At 60.5% G+C, this 18,347-nt stretch overlaps 1 protein-coding gene across 3 annotated transcripts in view; it reads left to right on the top strand.

Moving 5' to 3' along the window:
• The window catches only part of GRM4 (glutamate metabotropic receptor 4), a 137,733-nt gene extending 119,738 nt beyond the window's left edge, over positions 1-17,995 (top strand). For 2 of the 3 annotated variants that reach the window (XM_034660566.1, XM_034660568.1), the window contains 3 exons: positions 3,015-3,950; positions 10,665-10,911; positions 17,023-17,995. In XM_034660566.1, coding sequence (XP_034516457.1) covers positions 3,015-3,950; positions 10,665-10,911; positions 17,023-17,072 — 1,233 coding nt within the window. In that variant the 3' untranslated portion in view covers positions 17,073-17,995. Of the gene's footprint in view, positions 1-3,014; positions 3,951-10,664; positions 10,912-14,261; positions 16,544-17,022 lie in introns of those variants that run through there. The other variant, XM_034660567.1, reaches the window with a different exon arrangement.
• The last annotated feature ends 352 nt before the right edge of the window (positions 17,996-18,347 follow it).

Genomic DNA, 18,347 nt, shown 5'->3' with positions numbered 1-18,347 from the left:
CCAGAGGGATGGACAGAGTCACTAGTGCTACCCAACCTGTGGGAGGGAAGAGCAAGGGGAGGTAGCCGCTGATTAGTCTGGACCAGCCCTGACCCGCACTTTGCTGCTGCCAAGCCCGGGCTTCCTTCCGTGCCCCACTCCAGGCCTCGAAGGGCCCTGAGTGTCATCCCTGCCCGAAATGGAGGGACAGGGCAGCAGGGCTTCTGCTGTATGCCCTTTCCCTTGGCCTGGGGCCTTCCTGCCTGCCACCTGCTGGCAGCGGAAAACCCTGGATAGATGAATTCACCCTGGAGTGAAGGGCTCAGTGCGTGCGGGGAAGCCAGGTGAGGGGCGGAGGGCTGCATCTGGACAAAGGAGGACAGGGTCTTAAGGCAAAGGGCACAGTCAGGTCGGGTTTCTGGTGGTGGGTAGGCTGTTTGAGAGCGTCCTAAAGCCATCAAGCTGCACCTACAAGGTCATCATTTTTCTGGGTATTATGGGCAGCTGGGGGTGAGGGGGTCTTCTCCTGAATCCTCCTAGCCACATTTCCCAGCCCCCGATTGTCCCAGGGACATGGTGGCTCTCCTTCTCTGGCTTCAGTGTACCTAGCTGTGACTAGAGCCATGTGTTTGGAGAGAAAGGACCTGTGGCTCATTCCCCGAGGAAATGCCAGTGGACTTGGCCCCTACATTGCAAGGTGAAGGGGCAAGCTGTGCTTGGGGTGGGCACAGTGTGACAGCCAGATGGGTGGACCAGAGGGACACAGGAGGCCCAGACCCGTGTCTGGCCTCAGCTCCCCTTGTTCCAGATCCTGGGAGAGTTGCATCATGACCCTGCTGTCCCCTCTTGTACTAATCTCTTCCAGCGACGAGCCCTTCGAACTCCTCAAAGCACTTTCTGCCCATGATCCCATCTCGCTCTGACGATCTTCTGAGTCAGAGGGAGTATCTCTGCAAGCCCAGCCGGAGGCATGCTCTGAAGGCCACACGGCAGGGCGCGGGCGGAGCCCATTCCGGGGGTGATGCTCCTTGGGTTACTGAAGGGAGACAGGCAGACAGAACAGGGCAGGTGGGAGCACTTGGCAAATGGGACGATACCCCAAATGGAGGTATGTCTCTTTTGGGTGCAGTGGGAGGGGCAGCGGGGGCCAGCGGTTCACTAGCAGCAGTGGTGGCTCACCGTTATTGAGCGCCTGCTGTGTACAGCGACTGTGGTAAGCTTGTGACCGTACTGTGTGGACCGCAGCCCCGTGAGGCAGGCACTGTTCTCATCCCATTCTACAGCTGTGGTCCGTGAAGGCAGGGCCCCAGTGTGGGGTGGGCTGCGGACTCCTCCCTGAGGATACAAGGCCCCTTGGCCATCGTGGAGTTGGGGTGTGTGGGGGGGGAAAGGTTGGGGGGAAATGGACTTCAACCATCATGCCCTCCCCGCTTTCTCCTGAGGGCTCAGTTTGGGCTGTGCTGTGGCAGCCACAGGGCCCGCCAGGCTGGGATGGGTGGCCCGAGGAAGAGACTTCACCCTGCCTGACACTGTCTTCCTCCAGGGTCTGAAAGTGAGGTGGCCTCTCATGGCCGGTCCCTGGGCCACACTACCTCTGTCATAGATTCCACAGAGAGTCCCAGGGTCCCCTGCATGCCAGCCCTGTGCTGGGGGCTAGACGTGAGGCAGGGAACACGCACAGAGCCCCTGCCTTCGTGGGGCCGACCTTCTGGGGAAATAGTCAGAATTTCCGTTATGACTTACAAATGGAAGCCACAAGAAGGAGCAAAGGGCAAAGTGGCCTCATATCTGCTGTCCTTGGATCAGCTGGGAAAACAGAGCCTCACAGACACTGAGGTGTTTGCTGCAGGGCTCACAGCCAGCTAGCAACACGCCTGTGATCCCGGGATTTGCCCGCATTCGTGGCTTTTGCCACAGGAGCCAGAGTGTTCTAGAACAGCCACCACCACCCTGTGTCCCCTTGTGGTCTCATAGCTCCGGTGCCTGGGGGTTGTGCTGCCTTATTGCTCCTGTGGGGATGGTGGCCCCAGTTGTTCCTATGCTCTTTCGCTCCAAGGAGACCACATGACCCTGTCATGCCCAGAGCCACAGGACAAGCTGTTTCCTTGAGCTTTTCTTCCCGCCTCCCATGAGGCCATCTTTGGCCCCCCCTCCCCTTTCCCTCAGCTCTGAAACCGTCCCCTTGCCCAAGGCGCTGGTTATTCCTTCTCTGGGTGCAAGGACCCAGCACAGAGGAGCACCTGTCTGGCCAGGCCTGCTGCTCGCTAAGTGTGAACTCCTCCTAAGAGCCACTCAATTTGGAACAGATGCTTTGAATATGGCTCCCAAGTGTAGTCAAACGCCCTTTGCTCAGGGCCGGGAGCTCTTCTGGGTTTCTTGCTTACTTTCTAGACTTTTCTTTAACACTGAATTCGGTAGGGTGTGCCAACACGCCTGTGGCTCCTTTGCTCACAGCGATTGTGTCTTCGGAGACACACAACGGCGACTAGCACTCATTTAGAGTGAGATGTAAAGAAACTCTAACCCCTGGGCACAGATTACGTATCCTCTGCGCGAACCTCTGTTCATTGCTCTCTGCTGAGCCCAGCTTCCTGTGCCGCCCAGAGGAGGCCCCGTGGGGTGAGCCATGGGGCAGCGCATCTCTCAGCAAGCTCATAAGTCACCTGCAGGGTCTGGTTAAAACGCAGATCCTGGGACAGTAGGTCTGGGGTGGGCCCAAAGGTGGCCCTTCCAACAGGCTCCTGGGCGATGCTGATGCAGGTCTGAGGTCAGGGCTCCTGAGTGCTGTCTGCTTCCCCGTGGGGCTCCCGGTTCTCACTGCTGCTCTCTGGGCTCAGTGTCTCCATACGGTCCTTGACGGTTTTGGATTCGATCAGGACGCCTCATAGGTCAGCTGTGTCTGAATCACGCAGGGGGGCTTATTTAAATCCAGCTGTTGGGTCCAGCAGGTCGTGGTTGGGGTGCCAGCCAGTGGAGTGGCCCAGGGCACCCCGGCGGCATGTCCTGAGGCCAGCTCCCTGTGCTCTCGTTGCCAGATAGAGCGCATGCACTGGCCGGGGAGTGGGCAGCAGCTGCCCCGCTCCATCTGCAGCCTGCCCTGCCAGCCGGGCGAGCGGAAGAAGACCGTCAAGGGCATGCCCTGCTGCTGGCACTGTGAGCCCTGCACGGGGTACCAGTATCAGGTGGACCGCTACACCTGTAAGACCTGCCCGTATGACATGCGGCCCACAGAGAACCGCACGGGCTGCCGGCCCATCCCCATCATCAAGCTGGAGTGGGACTCGCCCTGGGCCGTGCTGCCGCTCTTCCTGGCCGTGGTGGGCATCGCCGCCACGCTCTTCGTCGTGGTCACCTTCGTGCGCTACAACGACACGCCCATCGTCAAGGCCTCGGGCCGCGAGCTGAGCTACGTGCTGCTGGCCGGCATCTTCCTGTGCTACGCCACCACCTTTCTCATGATCGCCGAGCCCGACCTGGGGACGTGCTCTCTGCGCCGGATCTTCCTGGGGCTGGGCATGAGCATCAGCTACGCGGCCCTGCTCACCAAGACGAACCGCATCTACCGCATCTTCGAGCAGGGCAAGCGGTCGGTCAGCGCCCCGCGCTTCATCAGCCCCGCCTCGCAGCTGGCCATCACCTTCAGCCTCATCTCCCTGCAGCTGCTCGGCATCTGTGTGTGGTTCGTGGTGGACCCCTCCCACTCGGTGGTGGACTTCCAGGACCAGCGGACGCTCGACCCCCGCTTCGCCAGGGGCGTGCTCAAGTGCGACATCTCGGACCTGTCGCTCATCTGCCTGCTGGGCTACAGCATGCTGCTCATGGTCACGTGCACCGTGTACGCCATCAAGACGCGCGGCGTGCCCGAGACCTTCAACGAGGCCAAGCCCATCGGCTTCACCATGTACACCACCTGCATCGTCTGGCTCGCCTTCATCCCCATCTTCTTTGGCACTTCTCAGTCGGCAGACAAGGTGAGCAGCAGGGCCGGGGGTGGGGTGGGGGGGGGTTGAGGGAGGTCCCCGAGGCAGCGGCAGCCTCAGGGGCTCGCTGGCCTCTCCCCCTGCTCTGGACATGTCTTCTTCCATGCCTCACTGCCTCCTCTGTTTCCAGTCTGCTCTCCAGCTTCTGGGTTGTCCCTCCTCTCTCCCACCCTTTCTCTTTTCCAGCTTCCCTCCCTACCATCTCATCTCTCTCCTTCCTCCCAACCCTCCCTCCTTCTGTCCTCCTCTTCTCTTTCCCTCCCTGCCTCTGCCCCCGTTGCCTCCCTCTCTCCTCTCTGTCAGACTTCGCTCTCTTCTAGAGTCTTCCCCACCTCTCTTCCTACCCAGCCCCATCTTCCCTGCCATCCACTTCTCTCTTCCTCATCCTCTGTCTGCCCCTCTCTCAGCCCTCGCAGGATCCCCATGGGTCTTTGGGTGGGGGACGGATCAGCACTCGCTCCTCTCCTCATCCCCAAGCCTCTGAAGCCTGGGAGCCTGGGGTGTCAGCTGAGGGTCCTTCCCTCTACCAGCCAGAGCTGCAGAGGGGCTGCCTCCTGCTGACTCTGTCAGGCCATCCTGTGGGCCTGGACACACCCCAGGGCCCCGTGCACTCGGCCCACATCCCAGCCCCAGCACTGCCTGGCTTCTGCAGCATTTTGTCTTGAAGGAGTGAGGGTCGCTGAAATCAGAGGCTAGAGACAAGAGGGGTTGTGCGGGCCAAGGACCCCAACTCCCGGTCCGAGCTCCATGTCTGGGATTTTGGGCAAGCCAGCTGGCCTCTCTGCCTCAGTCTCTCTGTCAGTATATTGGGGCCATGATCCTTCTCTTGCAATCCTTAAGGTGTAACCATCACATGGCATGATGGGTGTGGAAGCTGTTTACCCACTATGGGGAGGCTGGGGCTGAGGAACTCAGAGGAGGGTGATTGGGGACAGGGTGGGAAAGATGACAGGGCAGATGGTGGAGGACCCAGGGCTGTGGGAAGGATGTTCTACCATCAGGGGGAAGGGGGCCACCTCGGGGCTCTGAGCAGCGAGCGACATGATGTAGTGCAGGTTTAGAAGGATTTCTCTGGCTGCTGGGTGGAGCCCCGAGGGAGGAGCAGGACAGCTCATGTGGACGTGACTGCAGGGAGCCAGGGGGTGCTGGGGCCAGGGGTGATGAAAAGCGGGGGCTCCTCGCTGCATCTTCAGGTGGGGCTGCCTGGAGTTTGGATGGACTGCACGTGGGGCAAGAAGTGCAGGGGAGAGTGAAGGATGACTCTGGTTTTTGGTGTGGATCAGAAGGAAGGAATGTCTGCCCCCTCAGATGGGGAAGACCACAGAGGAGCCTGTTTGGGGGCCAAGATCAGGCAGTCCTTCGGATGTGCTAAGCTCAGGCTGCCCATGAGAGGTCCACGTGCTGCTGTTGAGCCAACAGTTGAATATACAGGTTTGGGATTCAGGGCCAAGGGCCGGGCTGGAGCTGGAGCCGGGGGAATCGCCTGCCCACGGATGGCGTTTGAAGCCAGAGCCTGCCCAGGTGTGAGCTACTAGGGATGCTTGGCTTCCGGTGAGGCTGCTGCCAAAGCCACGAAGGATGGGGTGCTTGTCACGTGCCTGACACTGTACCTACAGGCCAGCAGGCTCCACAGTAGCCGGGCAGGGTAGATAGCACCGTCCCCGTTTACAGATGTGGACGCAGAGGCACAGAGAGGCCAAGTAACTTGCTTGAGATCCCACAGCCAGGAGGTGGCATGGCTGAACTTGACCCTGCTGTGCCTCACTCAGGAGCCTCCTGCCCCAAGCCCAGTTCACACTGCCCCCTGCAGCCCTGGGACACCTTCTTGCCCTGGGGTTTCCTTGGTGGGTGCCACCTCTGCTCCACCAGCTCCTCGAGGGCAGGAGCTGTGCCCTCCATCCTGAAACCCTTGGCCTGGCCCAGGGAGGCCCGTACCCTGCCTTCCCAAGGTGGCCTGTGGGCTGAGGGGCTCGGAGAAGCAGACCTTGGGGTTGGCAGTGAGTGCCCTGAGATCAGAGACCAGGTTTGGCTCCAGGTCACCCCGCACACCTGAGCCAAAGCAGCCTCCAGGCCCTGCTCGCACAGTGAACCAGGTCTCCTGCCCCCACCGGCCTGCGGGAGGCCCTCCCTGCTGAGGACAGGTGCAGGCAGTAGCTCCATGCTCTGCAGTGCCCAGGGGGCCCACAGAGCCAGCAGGGAAAGCCACCCCCCACTCCAGGAAGCTAGCAGCTGGAGAAATTACCTTCAGCAACTCCGGGAGTCTCCTTCCCCTGCATCCTCAGGGAGTAAAGGTGCGTGGCTGGAAGGCAGACAGCATGGTGGTTGAGCCCCTTACTCTGCCTTCCCACAGTTTCCCTTGGCTGCCGGCTGCCAGCCAGCGCGCTGCTCCCTGGTGGGGGCCCTGCCCTCCCACGGGGTCAGACCCTCCTGCCTCCAGCTTCTGAGGCCCCGCCCTCCCTCTCTCCCCCACCTCTCTCCAGGCCACCCGGCCTGCCTCTGATTTCTCCCTTTTTAGGAGGCTCCCCTCAGTATGGCTGATGAAAAGGAGCCTCTGAAATGATCTCTTCTGAGGCCCAGAGAGGGGCAGAGCCTTACTTGCCTGGGGTCACACAGCAGGCTAGCCTCATACCCACAGGTGGCCCTGAGACCCTGCTCTGCCCCTGATGGGGAGGGGGGGACACGGGACACGCCCCTCCCCTCTGGCTTTTGCATGAGGAGGGCCGGGAGATGAGCTCTGAAGTAAGTCCCTGCCTTTCAGACCACCCGACTTCTAGAGGCTAGGGGGCCCAGGGGCTGAATCTCTGCCGCTTCTGCCAGCTCTACAAATGCGGATGGAGAGTGGGGTGGGGCTGTTGCGGGAGCTGTGTGGTTACAGAGAGGTGTGTGTGCCTTCTTGTGCATGGTCCGCCGTGGCTGCGTGGTGCGTCTGTGTGCAGGTGGGTGCATGTGTGCAGACTGAGTGGGGACGGGCGGGTGTGTGTGCCCAGAGCTTCGTGGCTGCTGGTATGTGTGTGGGTGTGTAGATTAGGTAGCCATGCATGTGCAGACGTGTGTGTATGCAGTCGTATGTGCGTATTCAGGTGTGTGTGCGGGTGTGGGCGAATGCGTCTGTGTGTATGCATGTGAGCGTACCCAGGTGATGAAGGAGTGTGTGTGTGTGTGTGTGTGCGTGCGCATGGGCGTGCCCCCAGGTAGGAGACTGAGTCAGGTGTGAGCGTCCAGCTGTGAGTTCAGGTGTGCGTGTGTGAATGTGGAGATGCATGTGTCCATGGGCATGTGTGTCTGTGGGCATGCGGCTGTGCCCAGCTGTGTGTGCACGCACGCTTGCGGGGGCTTGGCAGCGCCCACTTTCCCAGCGAGCAGGTGGCCGCGCAGAGCGAAGCTGTGTGTGCCGCTCGGGTGAGCAGGCGGGTGGATTTCCCCGCGCTAGCCCGGATTGCCAGGGGTTATCACCGCCGCCACGTGGCGATACTGAGCAGTCTGGGGTGTGCTTTCTCTACCGCGTGGGGTTCCTGCTCAGCTGCCCTTGGGCGCGACCTAGCTTCAGAGGCTGGCCAGGTGGTGGGGAAGTTCATTTATCTGGTTTGTACAGATTTCGAGGATCTCAGTAGCCACTAGGGTCAGGCTGGGCCGAAGCGCGGAGCAGGCAGAACTCCTCTGTGTCCCCAGTCGGGCCCCTTGGACCCTCTGCCCACCAGGCCTCGAGCAGAAACAGGAAACTCCTCATCTCCCTCTCCAGCAGCTCCTTTCTGCACCCTTTGCCTCACCCACGGTGACCTCTGTCTACCCCCATCAGACCCAGCTCTGACAATCTCTTCACTCTGGGGAGCAGTCATTTGGGAGGCTAAGGCAGGATTTTTTGCTGAGGACAGAGTGTAGCCAGGGCCTGACCAGAAAGGGGAGCAGGAGTTCAGTCACCTCTGTCTGGAAGACGGGTTGGCTGGGAAACAAGACGAAATGAGATCCTGGGGATCGTCTCTCACCCCACCTGCCTTTGAGAGCTGTGTCGGTGCCTGGGCCCCATCCCTGGGGGGGGGGTGTCTGCTGGGTTCTAGAGGACCACTGCTTCTTTGATAGAATCAGCATGCTACCACCTCCTGGTGACAGCATGCGTCTCCACACAGGGGGCTCCAGGACAATGCCTGAGCAGGTGGGAGGTTGGAAATTCCAGACCCTGGAGCAAGGAGAGAGACTGGGGGTGTGCAGCCCCACTTGTGCTTGCACAGGGCCGGCTGCTCCCAGCCTGTGATGGCTAGAAAAACCCCCGAGGCCCCTGCTGGAAGGGCAGGGTCCCAGTGGCTGGAGGCAGCTTTGCTTAGGTTTGGTCTGTTTACACCCCATCTTGCATTTTGTTTGCAAAAAGGCTCCTAGGCTGAAAAGCAAAATAGAACACCAAGGATTGTACTCTTTTCTGTGCTCAGGGCTGGCTCCGTGGTTTTCAGGGCCTTGTGCAAAACAAAAGTGAAGGCCCCTTGTTCAAAAATGATTCAGGATTTGAGACAGTAACAGCAGGGCAGGAAACCAAATGTGCCCAAGGCGCTGCCTCTGCCTGCGTTCGTGGAGGGGCTAGCGTCTCACAGTGGGTCAGGGCGGAGTGGAATCTGGTCCCCAACACAGGGCTGTGTCCACAGAAGGGCTCACTCTGTCCAGACAGGGGGCCTCTGTCCCTGGTTCCACCAACTCCATGTGGGCCCAACTACACCCCCCCCAACAAGGAGGGGGCAGAGGGCCTAAGATGGATATCTGATTTGAAATGCAACCCGGGGGGTGCCTGGGTGGCACAGTCGTTAAGCGTCTGCCTTCGGCTCAGGGCGTGATCCTGGCGTTCTGGGGTCGAGCCCCACATCGGGCTCCCCTGCTAGGAGCCTGCTTCTTCCTCTCCCACTCCCCCTGCTTGTGTTCTCTCTCTTGCTGGCTGTTTCTATCTCTGTCGAATAAATAAATAAAAAATCTTAAAAAAAAATGAAATGCAACCCCGACACCCAAGAATGCCCAGTGTGAGAGGAGAGACTGCCTTTGTCCTCAGGGACCCCCAATCTAATGAGGGAGACGTACCCTCACCCAGGGAGCTCCCAGTCCAATGGCAAAGATCCGGAAAACAAGCTTCATCTTGATTAGCCCAGACCTTCATTGTTTTCCCCAATGGTGTGGACCCTGTTGCCCTTCCTTCTCCCCGCCCCCTGCCCTGGCCATCAGCCCCATTGCAGGGGGCGGGAGAGGTAGCCAGCACCCTCCCACTGACCAGCTGTGCTGGGAGGCAGCGCTGTTGCACAAGAGTGAGAGTACGGCTGGCGTGAGAACAGGGGATGATTGTGTCCAGAGGGCTGTGTGCTCCCTGGGGACCAGGCTGTCATTTCCCTGGGCTGCGACATTTTCTGAACAGTGACAAATGAAACAGCCTCTCCACACTCCCAGCCTCCTTCCCCACAGTGCTATGCAAGTCCACAGAGCCTCACAGTCTGGGTTTGGCTGACCTTGTGGGTTGGGAAAGGTAGCAGCTATCATCCCATTGCTCTTATGAGAAAACTGAGGGCCAGAGAGGGCTTGAGACGTGCTCAGGGTCACGTCCCTCTTTCCTTTCAGACCCTAGGGCTTCTCCAGCCTCTCTCTCAAAGGACAGATCCAGGTCATGGAGCATTTCTGGAGAAGGGCAGGAGACGGGGTAGAGTATGAGAATGGGTGTCATAGGGGGTCAGCTAGAGCTGGGGGTCAGGGAGAGTTTCCTAGAGGAGGTGGCACATCAGCCAGCCCCCGGGGAGGGGGCCCAGGCCTAGAAACAGCAGATTTAGGGGGCAGAGCATTTCCTGCCTTCCCCATGCCCAGACCTGGGGGCCACAGCCTGGGGCTCCTCTGGTCCCACGCAGGCTGAGGGGGCTGGAGGGACAGCAGAGGCCTGGAGAACTGGGAAGGATGGAGGAGGCAGGCAGGGGACCCCAGGGGGTGGTGGGAATTGTCAGGCCCTGCCTGGAAGGCCCCACTATTGAAGAATGGATTATCCGACACCCAGATTAATGGACTTTCATTTTGCTAAACATCTGTCACCGTTAGTGCTGGTGAGCGAGCATGAAATGAGCTTTGACTGTGCTGCCATCGCCATATCTCGCCGGGTGCTGTGGCTCCCGTGCCAGTGGCCTGCTCTGCACAGGGTGGCGGCGGGAGTCACCGAATGGGGGCCTGGTTGAGGGGCTGTGGCACGGGCACTGGGAGTTACTGCAAGGCACCAGCAGACGTTCATCTCACTCCCAGCCCTGTGCAGGGGGCCGTTCCTGGGAGGGTCAACTGTGGTCCCCTGAGGACCCTTCCTTAAGGGTGCTTCCCCCATATAGCATGTAGCAGTGGGAAACACTACCATGCAGTGCCAGGGGCCAGGCATTGTTGTACCTACGATCACCATTTACCAAGGCATTTCATGCTCACAGCAGCCCAATGAGGTAAGTACTATATCGTGCCCATGTGACACGTGGGGAAACCGAGGCACAGGGTAGGGCTTGTCCGAGGTCACACAGCTGGAAGTGGTGGAGTCCGGATTTGAATCCGGAGAGTCTGGTCTAAAGTCCCAGCTCAACACCACAACTCCCGTCTGCCCGAAGCCAGTGGGACACCGGGCAGGGCTCCCAGGGTCTGTCCCCCTGTGTCTGTCTCTGGGGTCGGGACCGTGAGGCCGGGGCGGAGCCCTCTCTGACACCGCCCCCGGCCCACCTCCAGCTGTACATCCAGACGACGACGCTGACGGTCTCGGTGAGTCTGAGCGCCTCGGTGTCGCTGGGGATGCTCTACGTGCCCAAGGTCTACATCATCCTCTTCCACCCGGAGCAGAACGTGCCCAAGCGCAAGCGCAGCCTCAAAGCCGTCGTCACCGCCGCCACCATGTCCAACAAGTTCACGCAGAAGGGCAGCTTCCGGCCCAATGGGGAGGCCAAGTCTGAGCTCTGCGAGAACCTCGAGACCCCGGGTGAGTGCCCGGCCCCTCCCCTTCCCCTCTGGGCCCCGCCCAGGCCCGCCTCCTCCACCCGGGCCCTGGCCACGCCCCTCCCTGAGCCGGGTCCTGGGAAAGCCCCAGGCCACAGGGGAGTGGGCGGAGTTCTGGGAGAACCTTGAGGCGCCAGGGTAGTGGCCCTCTGCCCCGCCCCATCCTAGTAACCAAGAGAGCAGCTCAAGGCCCCACCCCACCTAGCCTGAGCTGCACCCTGCCAGGGATCTCTGCCCACGAAGGGTGAGGCCATGGGGGAACCTGGTTCATGCGGGGTGGCAGGGGACTCCGGGATTTCTCTGCCCTGGTGTCCACATCTGGGCCTGTGCCCTTTCAGTCCCTCTGGAAGAAGAGGTTGTCTGGAGGGCCCCTGTCTTCTGGCCCTTTAATAACCCGGGCCCAGAGGCTCTGGCGTCCGCCTGGCCACCCCTTACCAGGGTCCTGAGAGATGGGGACTCAGGATGGGTAAGGGAAGAGGTGGGTTGGATGGAGGGCCTCCAGAGGCCGCAGTTCTCAGGTAGCTGGGTGTTCCCAAGGGACTGTCCGAGGAGACCTCCGCAGTAGAGGGTCACACGTTGAAGGGGACCTTGGCATCTGAGGGGCAGGCCCAACGTCCGGGCCTGGGCAGGACTGTGCACGGGAGGGAGGAAGGCCACCATCTTTGCCAGCTTCTCTGGTTCCCCACCCCCCCAACAGCCAGGCCTCTATGAGGAGAAGAGATGGAGAAGAGAGAGGGGCAGGGCATGGGAGGGACAGGTGGGGCCTTGGGGGCACTAGTCTTGGTGGCGATTATTTCTTGAACCCTGAGTGTGTGCCACACTGCATGTGACCTTGAAAGGCAGGTTGTTATTTTTTTATCATCTGTGTAATACAGGTGAGGAAAGGGAGGCTCAGCAGGGTTAGGGACTCACCCAGGTCTCACAGCCAGCAGGGGGCTGGACTGGACTTGACCTCCACGGTGGTGGGAGAGACGGGGGCCTCTGCCCTGGGGTGAGCTGTGGGGTCTCCTGCCTGTGGGGTGGGCCTCCGGGGCCCTCCCTTCTAGCTGCTCCGGCAGGGGGAGAGATGGTGGGGTGGCTGTGGTCACCCCTGCCCACTGAGACCTTGGCTTCCTCCCTGGACATCGTGCAAGTGTCCAAATAGTTTAAATGGCAGCTGCTCCCTCCCTCACTCTCTGAAAGTCCTTGGGGGCTCCCACTGGAGGGGAAGGAGGAGAAGAGCTCCCCCCGCCCCGAGACTCTCAGTCCCCATGGGACCTGGCAGTTAGCACTCAGCTTCTTCCCTCTCATCCTGGGGGAAAGGTCAGAAATGGACATTATTGATGGCAGCAGGAGGGATATGGGCTAGACTACAGGGGGGTCTGGAGCACAGAGAGGAGGCCCTTTGTCACACATCAGGAGGTCAGGAGAACAGGAGACCGGGCCATGGTGTGTTTCGGCTGGGGCAGCACCTCTCACAGGCTCCCCACCTTGGGGCCTTGGGGAAGCATCTTCCCTTCCTTTCTCAGCACGGCTCCTGCATGTGAGAAACTGCCATCTGTGGAAAGAAGGAAAGTCCCGTCCTGCATCCAGGCAGGATTTTTCACTCCCAGATCCCTCGCCCCTGTTGAGTGATCTTCACAGCAGTCCTGTGAGGCCGGGGTAGGGCTAGAGGTTTGACCCCGCCCCCCCCCCCCCCCNCCCCCCCCCCCAGCCAGCTGAAGCCCAGAGAGGGTGAGTGACTGTCCTGAGGTCCTGCAGCAAGGCAGTGGCTGGCTGGCCCCACACAGTGTCTTTCCCTTGACCCCGACTTCACACGGCTTCCCTATCTCTGGGGCCCCGGTCTCTGTGCGGAGCAGTATGGGTGGCTTTTGACATGCCCCCTTCTTTGACATGCTGAAGACAACGTGTGCCCTGCCCCCACCCATCTTCTGCCAGATGACTGCTGGTTCCAGTCCTGCTCCTCCTCCCAGAGCTTCCCTGGGAACTACAGCCCTGGGACTCCCTTCAGGGGCCACCTGGGCCCTCCACTCTGAGATGGCAAGGGGCTTTGTCTTCCCAGGACTCCCACCTCTGGCCTTTTGTGTCTAGATCTGCAGAAAGCTCAAACGCAGCCCCTCACCAGACCCTTCTGTCCTAAGCAGGGACCCCTCACTGTTCCCCGCCCCACACTCCTGACTTCCATTTTCCTCCTTGCCGCAGAGATTTACCCTTCCCGGGTTCCACCCTCCATGCCTTCCTCCACTGGCACAGGACCAGGTGTGTCAAATGAGCCCTGCTCCAGGGCTCATCCGAGTGGGGCATTAGCCCTCCAGGGACCATGGGTGTCTAACTGGAGATAACACCCTGACCCCATAGGGTGATCCGCGTGGTGCTGTCACTGGCCAGAGGGAACCAGAGGGCAGGGCCTTCCCAGACAGCCCCTCACTGATGTGGCTTCTGCCTCTGTTGAGGTTGGTCCCCTGGGGACAGGGTGGAATTACCACCCCTTCCCACCCCAGCCCCCACCAGACAAGGAGGGGAATGGAGGCCGAGGGGAGGGAGACACAGTGTTCCCAGCGCCGTTCCCTGTAAGAGAAGGATGAGAGCTGTTTGCTCCCTCCCCCCTGCAGTGGGAGCCAGAGGCCAGGGCCCTGCGCCCCCAGGGTCCCTTAGCTCAGCAGCAGCAGGAGTTTCGGAGGGGCCAGGTGGGAGCCAGGTGATTAATTCTGGGGATGCCAGACTGAGGGGGTATGGGCAGGAAGAATGGGGAGATGTCACTCCTGTGGAGCAGGGACATTTTTCACTCTGTCACTGGCAGGCCACGTATCTTTACACAAACAAGGGAATAAATAATTCAGGGGCCCGATTGTGGGTAGATCGGGCATGGGGACACAGGGCAACAAATGGGGGCTGTCAGCTCAGGCTTGCCACCGCCCGGTTAATTGTTCTCTGAGGCGGCAGGGACTGACACCCAGCAAGGGCCTGTCTCGGGCAAGGGGTGGGTTCGGGGCCCTTGGCTCATAGCCCCCGTCCCCCCCTTCGGGCTGAGGACGCCCCCGGAGCATCGCCGTCCCCACCCTGTTCTCATGGCTGTAGTTACTTCAGCCCTGCCCCTTTGCCCACCACTTGGCAGGGTTTAAAGAGCATTTCCCTCCACCCCATGGCTGAGAGCCACCCATTTTACGGATGAGGGAATCGAGGCTCTGAGAGGTTCAAGCTGTCCGCAGGGCTACTTGGCAGGTGCTGAGGTCCCCTGTGCCTGGGAGGGCAGGACTGGACTGAAGTCTCCTGACTCCCGGCCAGAGGGCTTCCTTTGCAGCCTCACGGTTAGCTCCCGGGGGCCCGGGCAGACTCACTGCTCCCATTTTCCAGATGGTGAGACCGAAGCCCCGCTGAAGGACTCTGGGGCCCCTGGCTTGTAGCTGAGGGCCGAATGCGCTTCCAGGTTCTGGAACCCAAGGATTGGATTTTCTGTTGGAGACAGCTCTGGTCTTAGAGGGACAGCAGGGCCTAACTGTCCCTCACCTCCTCACCGCTTTCTCTCCTCCCCCCGCCTGCCCTGGTGCCCCTGGCCTCAGTGCCCGTTTCCCCGCGGCTGGTGGGGCTTTGGCTGCTCCTGCTGCAGTTTTCCTTCACCTCTGAGCCACGGCTGCTGACGGCTTTACAGGTTTGGAAACTCAATTTTATCAGTTCACCCAGGGGGTGATGGAGCCCTGGGGAACTGATTCTCACCGGCCTGGCGGCCTGCGGCTCGTGATTCACATGATTCACGGAACCAGCTGCCGCCTCTTTTTCTGACCGTGCTGGAGAGAGCGGGGGTGGAGACGTGGGGCTGGGGGAGACCCTCGGGGAAAGAAGTCTGGGCCGAAGGGCCATGGCTCTCTCGCGTCACAGGTGGGGAAACGAGGCCTAGCAGGGCGGGGGAGGAGCTGCCAGAGGTCACAGAGGGAGGGAGTTAGAGGCTCCTGTCCCCAGAGCGCTGATCTGCGCACCCTCCCACCTCCCTTTCAGCACCGCAGCCTTCGTGGCCCAGCTCCTTTGCCCAAGTGTGCCCAGCCCAGGTCCCTCCTGGGCGCTGCCCCCTCCAAACTGCCCTGTCCATGGCCCTTCTTCCCTCGTGCTCAGCCGGCACCCCAGAGGCACATGGGTCATTTTAGAAACAAGGCGGTGAGTCTTGGCACACCGTAAGCCTCCTCCGTGAAGTCACGGGCCCGTTTGCTCCCATTGTTCCTGTCCGGGTGGCACCTGAGACTTGCCCCTTCCTGGCTACGGCCCGGCCAAGCGATCGTTCTCATTCTGCTTGAGTATTTCCGCTGATGGGGAGCCGAACTACCATGTAAGGCCACCCTCTCCACTCAGGAGAAAGTTCCTCCTTTCGCTTCACGCCGCCCCTCCAGCCGCCCCGCTCGTCCTACAGGGTACCCCTCTGCTCACCCCACCCCCCACAACTTTGCTTTGGGCACACTTGATGGGCCCTCCGGGAGGGGGACCCGGCAATCCTGCCTAAGTCGGCGGGCCTTCAGCTCACCGGTGTGGTGGGCGGGCAGGATTGGGGACACGTGCTTCTTCCCTCTTACTCCATCCGTTCCCACAGGGCTGTGCTGAGGCCGGGCTGTCTGTGTCTGTTCTGCCCATGGAAGGCAGAAGAGGGGGACGTACGGGAGAAACAGTTTTAATCAAATGGCTTGCAAGTGGCACACAGCCCTTCCACTCACATGTCATTAGCAGGAATGTCATTGAGCGCGGAGTGTGGGAAATGTGGTCTTAACTTGGCAGTCATGGGCCCAGCACACAGGGTAAAGAGGATCGGAGGGTCCAGCGTGCAGCCTGCCACACTGTTCCCCCTCCCTGTCCTCTGCTCTGGGCCGGACACCCTGGGTGAGCCTGGCGGAGGCACCCCTTTTCTGAGCGGACAGGCCCAATGGAGCGTCAGGGCAGCGGTGCGCACCAGGGCTCCGTGCCCGTCCCTGTCCAGCCTCCTCTGTGCACCGGCGCTCAGCGTCCACCCCCGGCAGCAATTCTGACCTTGATTACTCTCCACTGAGCTGTCCCAGGCCGTGGAGGGAGACCCAGGATCCGGACAGGACAAAAGCAAGGACCTGGCCAGAGTCCTCACCCCTCTGGCCTCAGTGCCTGGTTTGTCGCAGGAGGGTGGCCCTTATCTGGCCTTGTCACTAGGCTGCCGTGAGACCTGAACCCTGGCCCGGTGGAGGTGGGGTAGGCTTATGCTGCCCCGAAGAGCTGACATTCTCATCCAGCTGGGGGTGGGGGGAGAGGGCCCCAGGGGGCCGAGACCAGAAAATCGGGGTACCCAGACACGCAGCCCTGGTCCCAGCGGTGGCTGAGTGAGGGCCAGAGTGATGGGTGCAGATAGGGGAGACTCAAGGCTGGGGTGAGACAGGGACGCCCAGAAGTGGGAAGGGTAGCCACACCAAAGCCTGGAGGCCTTCTGCCTTCCTTGGGAGAGGGACGGGGGCCGAGTTAGTCAAAGGGGCCGGCTGGTCAGCTAGTCAGTGTCTAGCCTCGCAGGGCCCCGGGGCTGGTTCCATCGTTTATCTCTCTGTCCCAGCTCACCACTCCCGTCCCCTAGGCTGCAAGGCTGTGTTTAATGTCTGTACTTCGCATGTCCTCTTCCAGAATGTGTGCTGTCGACCTGAAACACTTCTGTTGATAATACTTGAAGGGTATATATAATTATATTACAAATAAAAATTATTCTCCCTCAAGTGTGGTGGAGTCAGGAGGTGGTGGGGGGCTTCATCGGGGGTGGGGGTCCGGTGGGGTTGGGAGGGAGTGCTGCTCAGAGGAGGGTTCCAACCAAAGAGACAGAGTGAAGAGGGCAGGGCACTCCAGGGAAGCGGCCTAGTCCCCACAAAGGTGTGGAGATGGGAAGGATGTTCAGACACTGCGTGAGTCCAGGGAGTGGAGGAACTTGGTGGGGGGCGGGGGATGCAGGATGGGATGGGTGGGGTGGGACCACCATGCAGTTTGGGGGATGTGAACTGCTAGGTTCAGGGGTCTGGACTTGGTGCCGCGGGCAGGGCCGTGCCTGTGTGGAAGTGGGGGTTTGAAGACGCCAGCCCCTGGGTACCCCTGGTCTGATGCTGGGTACCCCTGGTCTCTCTCTTTCCAGCACTGGCCACCAAACAGACCTACGTCACCTACACCAACCACGCAATCTAGCTAGGCCACCAGAGCCGAACAAGAGGAGGAGGACCCAAGACCCTTGTGGCTGATGCATCGGGCCAGGGCCACTCCCAGGGGCCCAGCTGATGTCTTGCCTTCCCGTGGGCGCCCACGGACATGGCTTGGTGCTGAGGACAGCAGAGCCCCCGGCGGTCACTGCTGGGCAGCCTGGGCAAGCCAGGCAGGTGACAGGAGGAGGACAAGGGGCCGGGGCAGCTGCAGGCCACCCCAAGAGCCTGCATCTTGGACCATGGCCCCTCCCAGCCCCAAATGACAGGGGCTCAGGCTGTGTGGGGCCCAGAGCTGGTTTTCTCTCTCTCCCATTGTCTCTGTTGTCCCATTGGTGACCGTCCAGTCTGTTTCCATCCCTGTCTTTATTTTATCCTTGCCTTTTCTCTGTCTCCACCTGTCTGTGTGCTCTGCTTCTCCCTATCTTCTTTCTTTCTGCCTCTGCTCCCTCTCTCTCATGCTTCCTCCATCTCCAGGTCTCTCCAGTTTTTTCTCTTGTGTTCCGCCTGGGTCTCCTGTGCCCTTTTCTTTCCTGTCCTCAGCCCCCTCCTTGCCTTCATTACATCCAGCCTTTGCTTTCTCCCTGCCACCGTCGCCCAATTCACCAAATCTTACGTGTCGCAAAAGAGAAAAAAAGGAAAAAAAATTCAAAACACGAAAAAGCCAAAACAAAAACAAATCTCAAGTGTGTTGCAAAGTGCCGCGTCCTCCCGGTGGCCTCTTGTGTGTGTCCCTGTGGCCCGCAGCCTGCCCGCCTGCCCCCCGCCCGTCTGCCGTGTGTCCTGCCCGCCTGCCCCCACCTGCCCCTCCTGCCAATGACACGGAGTTCAGTGCCTGGGTGTTTGGTGATGGTTATTGATGACAATGTGTAGCGCATGATTGTTTTTATACCAAGAACATTTCTAATAAAAATAAACACATGGTTTTGCACCCTGGCTCCACGTCCACCGCGGGTCCTGCAGGGGGACCCCCGTCTCAACCTGCAGCAGGAGAGCTGGAATTAGAGGCAAGGAGAAAGCGGGTCATGATGGAGACCTAGGGCTTCGGGGTGGTGGAGGCTGCCTCCGGGGCTGGCACGGAGTGGGAGCACGGAGAGGCCCTGGGCAGGGAAGGACCAGGACTTTGCAGCAGATTCCAGAACTCAGCCCCTGGTGGTCCCCTCAGTAAGGGGGGGGGTGTTCTATTCCTGTCCCCTGCCCTGCAGCCCTTAAGGAAGGTACCATCTCTGCCCTGCCTCTCCCCGGACTCGCATTCCTCACGCCT

This window comes from Ailuropoda melanoleuca, chromosome 5 (genome assembly GCF_002007445.2).
Source record: "Ailuropoda melanoleuca isolate Jingjing chromosome 5, ASM200744v2, whole genome shotgun sequence".
NCBI classification, from domain to species: domain Eukaryota; kingdom Metazoa; phylum Chordata; class Mammalia; order Carnivora; family Ursidae; genus Ailuropoda; species Ailuropoda melanoleuca.
This window is presented reverse-complemented; position numbering and strand designations above follow the sequence as displayed.